General features: G+C 41.4%; 2 protein-coding genes across 2 annotated transcripts in view; one reads left to right on the top strand and one right to left on the bottom strand.

Moving 5' to 3' along the window:
* The window catches only part of LOC143286786 (uncharacterized), a 289,541-nt gene that overhangs the window by 256,159 nt on the left and 28,382 nt on the right, over positions 1-5,000 (top strand). The window lies entirely within an intron of this gene.
* Positions 804-5,000, bottom strand: part of LOC143286459 (very long chain fatty acid elongase 4-like) — an 18,395-nt gene continuing 14,198 nt past the window's right edge. The window contains exons 6-8 of the mRNA XM_076594029.1: positions 4,303-4,417; positions 2,685-2,812; positions 804-1,578 (exon numbers count right to left, since the gene is read on the bottom strand). Of these exons, the coding sequence (XP_076450144.1) occupies positions 1,318-1,578; positions 2,685-2,812; positions 4,303-4,417 (504 nt within the window). The 3' untranslated portion in view covers positions 804-1,317. The remainder of the gene's footprint in view (positions 1,579-2,684; positions 2,813-4,302; positions 4,418-5,000) is intronic.

Consider the following 5,000-nt stretch of genomic DNA (forward strand, 5'->3'; position numbering starts at 1 on the left):
TCAATTCACCGAGTGCCCTCCCACTTCACTGTTGGGTGCTGTTGTCGTTTTCTAAATACCCACACACACCCTCTTCCCCACGTCCAGTTCCTCACGCATTCAGCACTCCCATTGTATCATGTAAGTGCATGTGTATGTTGAAAAGAATTAATGTGAGCATGTCTAAATTAATGAACATTGTAGTGAATAGACAATAAACCAATAATAAAAAGATGAACACAGAAAGCATCTTGAATTCACGCCATATAATAATACTTTTAAACAATAAAATTTACAAAAAGCAGTGAAAAATGTAACTGAAACTGTTAAACTGGATTATGAACTATTTCTCAACGATCAGTCAAAGACTTCGAACAATGTACCCTTAAGTAGAGCAGAATGCAGCTATTTTCTTCTTCTTTTTTCCTTTGAAAAAATGTACTTAGATGTTGTATAACTTTTTTTTTTAAAGCATTTTAACAAAGAACGCACCAATCAAGACAGAGAACACAATCTTACGCTATAACTATAGGGGTGATTGTGTTATTCATTTCTAGCATCTGTCAGAAATAATGACTTGATAGAAAAAAAAAATCCGTGTTTACTGCATCAGCTTTGTCTCCATCATGCAAGGGACATTTGGAATAGCTGCCGTTGGAATGTTCTGTAAAAATGTGATCTTAACTGCCACATTTTAATGTTCAATAAACACACGCATGCACGTATGAATAGTTTCAAACATTTTCTGTTGTTTTTTTTATGCTTTTTTTTTGGCGGGGGGCGGGGGGGGGGGAGGGGGCGAGGGGGGGGGTGTTGAGGGGGGGGGGAGGGGGGAATTCTTTCTTTTTTTTAACATCCATTTTGAACAGTATTGGTTGTGCTTTAGAAACTGTGATAAGACAAAGGAAAAGAATTCCGAAGATGTTCGCAGAAACTTGATTTCCCTCCAACAAATGAATGATTTGCAAAGTTCACTGAACAAACCACACGGGTCTGAGAACAAATATTCGTTCTCAGCACAGACCCACTTCACACGTATGTACAGAATGAGAAAAACATCTTGTCTTCATCAGCAAATATCAACAGACAATTGAGCAAGTTTTCTCCTATGATGCTCTGTAAATTGCAAACACACAAGCGGCATAATTTGAAAACCATAAAACGGTATGAGGACACACATTATTGTTCAATTTCAAAGTAACAAATGTCTTCTTCTTTTCTTTTTTTTTTTAAAGACGACTAACAATAAAACAGTAATACCATTTTAATTCTATCTTTATTTTTTATCCTAAAAATGAACATGGTTACTATTCGCTTTTTAAAAAAAAAAAAATCCCATCAGTTTAGTTTTGTCTTTCCATTGGCATCGTGAACATGGTTGCCATTTGTCAGTTTCCCATCTGCTGAGATGCTGCCATTGGTCTTAGCCCTTGTAGAGGAACGCTGCTGCCGTAGATGGTAGGTCTGGTAGTAGAAGTTGGAGAAGAGAGTGATGAGAGTGAACATGTAGACCAGCAGAATCTTCTGGAACAGGCGGGGGTACTCACAGCCTGTGTACAGCGTGTAGCTGACTCGCCCCAAGATCAGCAGAAACTGAAGCTGCCAACACATGCGAAAGAAGAGAAACACACGTATATACACGTATATACATGCACACATGTACTCCAATGATTATAGATTGCACCCATTCTCAAATGACACACATGCATGCATACACGTGTAACCAAATGTGTCCTCACGCATGAATAAACATGTACTACACACACACACACACACACACACACACACACACACACACATTCATGCAAACAAACCGCTTACATTCTCGCAATACTAAAATGGACAATGCAAAAGTCCACCGACAAAATACCAAAGGATGACCGCATGCATGATTATGATTTGCACAATTAAGCACTGATCCTATTGTGGTCATGCTCCACCTTCCTTCTCCCTTTTTCCACACACACACACACACACACACACACACACACTATATATATATATATAGAGAGAGAGAGAGAGAGGGAGAGATCCATATATACATACATATACATATCTGAAAATTATATATATTTATATATATATATATATATAGAGAGAGAGAGAGAGAGAGAGAGACGGTCAGTAATAAATACAGGTCCTGATCGCTTTCTTTTTCATTTACACGGAAGGGAGGGAATCAGTGAAAAATCCGCCCTGGTTTGATTTCCAACATTAAGAGCTGAATAGCGGAGAGAGAGAGAGAGAATTAATGACAGTAACAGAGAGAGAGAAAATACAGCCAGGAATATGGGCCTATACACAAGAAATAAACCGTTCCAAAAATTAAAGATTTGTCCCATTGTAATTACCTTGCAACCAGACACTTTTTTTTCTTCTAAAAATACGAAAATAATACTGATAACAATACAGATAACACCACCACTACAACTACTACTACTGCTGCTGCTGCTGCTGCTGCTGCTACTGTAATAACAACAACAACAATAATAATAATAATCTTCCAGCTGACCAACTGTAGAGAAGTGAGGTATTTTTTCCACCGCACAGGTAAGGCTGCATGTAAATAATAATAATAATAATAATAATAATAATCTGCCAACTGACCAACTGTAGAGAAGTGAGGTATTTTTTCCACCGCACAGGTAAGGCTGCATGTAAATAATAATAATAATAATAATAATAATAATAATCTGCCAACTGACCAACTGTAGAGAAGTGAGGTATTTTTTCCACCACAGGTAAGGCTGCATGTGAGGCCCCATGGCTGACAGCATGTAGTAAGAGTACATCACCACGTGCACAAAGCTGTTCAGGGTGGCGGAGAAAAAGGCTGCCACGACATCAACATCAATCAGTCAGTCAGTCATCAACATCAATCCGTCAATCATCACCATCAATCCGTCAGTCACCAACATCAATCCATCAGTCATCAACATCAATCCGTCAGTCATCAACATCAAGTCATCAACATCAATCCGTCAGTCACCAACATCAATCCGTCAATCATCAACATCAATTTAAAAACAACAACCATCAATCCGTCAATCATCAACATCCATCAGTCATCAACAACACCAATCCATCAATCATATATAAACCTGTTCAAACCATATCTTAGCGCACAGATGAATAACAAACCTGTTGAGGGTGTAACGTCGTCAGGGACTACGATTGTTGATACTCTATATATCAACCGTGCAGTAAGTCTACAGAATTATTACCCCCCCCCCCCCACACACACACACACACACACCCTACCCCCCTCCTTTCCACCCACCAACTCTTCCTCTTCAAGCGCAGACTATGAAAACGTTCGCATCCGCGTGTCACACACACTCACACATACACATACACACACGCACGCATACACGCTCACACGCACGCTCTCACGCACACACACACACACACACACACGCACACACACGAACACGCACGCACACGCGCTCACACGCACGCTCTCACGCGCACGCACACACACGCACACACACACACACACACACACACACACAAACTGGATACATACATACGTTTAAAAAAAAATAGAGATACATACATACATATGAACACACACACATGCGCGCGCGCACACAAGCACACACATACACACACACACACACACTTCCCCCCTCCTACCCCACACCCCACCCACTCCCCTGCGCACAAAGACATGAATGAACAGGATATAGCATATAGTATCAATCGCCACGCTTCACAATTATGACATGAATTATGTTCGCTATGTAAAAGTCACAGATTTCTCCCCCCCCTCCCCCCGCACACACACACACACACACACAAACCAAAGGAACAACACTAACATTGAACAAACTCAAAACTTCGGCACTTTCTTTCAATGCACCTTTGGGTGTGTTGTTTTGTGTGTGTGTGTGTGTGTGTTTTTTGTTGTTGTTGGTTGTTTTGTTTTGTTTTCTTCTTTTTTCTTTTTTTCTTTTTTTTTGGGGGGGGGGATGTATGTGTGTGTTTGTTTGTTTCTGTGCGCGCGTGTGCAGTGTGTGTATGTGTGTGTGTGTGTGCGCACGTGCGTGTGTGCATGCGTGCGTGTGTGCGTTTTTTTATGTGCGTACATGAGTGCGTGCGTACTTGAGTATGCGCGTGTGTACATGAATGCGTGCGTGTGTGTGTATGCATACGCACGGCGAGCGCGAAAACAGACACATACACGCGCTAACGTGCGCGCGCTCGGCGCTTTATTGCATTCATAGAAACATCGAACTCCTTGAAGTAAAAAAAAAAAAAAAAAAAAAAGTCAGTGAAACAGAGACTGACAGCGTTGCAGTACCCACTGAGCCCAGCGCTCACCTTCGCCCCCGGGGGCAAACCGAGTTCCAATCCACCAGAGCACTGGCATGGAGCTGTGATGGTACATGTGCAGGAAACTGATCTGGCTCGTCTTCTTCCGAAGCACAAAGATGACCTGCAAAATTGCATTGTATTGTATTGTATTGTATTTTTCTTTTTTGTCACAACAGATTTCTCTGTGTGAAATTCGGGCTGCTCTTCCCAAGCGAGAGCGCGTCGCTACACTGAGAGCGCCACCTTTTTTCTTTCTTTTTTTTTTTTTCTTTGTATCTTTTCCTGCTTGCAGTTTTATTTGTTTTTCCTACCGAAGTGGATTTTTCTACAGAATTTTGCCAGGAACAACCCGTTTGTTGTCGTGGGTTCTTTTACGTGCGCTAAGTGCATACTGCACACCGGACCTCGGTTTATCGTCTCATCCGAATGACTAGCGTCCAGACCACCCCTCAAGGTCTAGTGGAGGGGGAGAAAATATCGGCGGCTGAGCCGTGATTCGAACCAGCGCGCACAGATTCTCTCGCTTCAAAGGCGGACGCGTTACATCTAGGCCATCACTCCACTTGTGGTGGTATTTGTGGCCAGTCCGGTCCGAAAATAAAAGATATATGGATAGAATAAAGTACATGTTATGAATATTTATCTGAAAATACTACTACTACTACAACTACTACTACTACTAATGATAATAATAATGATAATGA

The sequence above is a fragment of the Babylonia areolata genome, chromosome 10 (genome assembly GCF_041734735.1).
Source record: "Babylonia areolata isolate BAREFJ2019XMU chromosome 10, ASM4173473v1, whole genome shotgun sequence".
Classification (NCBI taxonomy): Eukaryota; Metazoa; Mollusca; class Gastropoda; order Neogastropoda; family Buccinidae; genus Babylonia; species Babylonia areolata.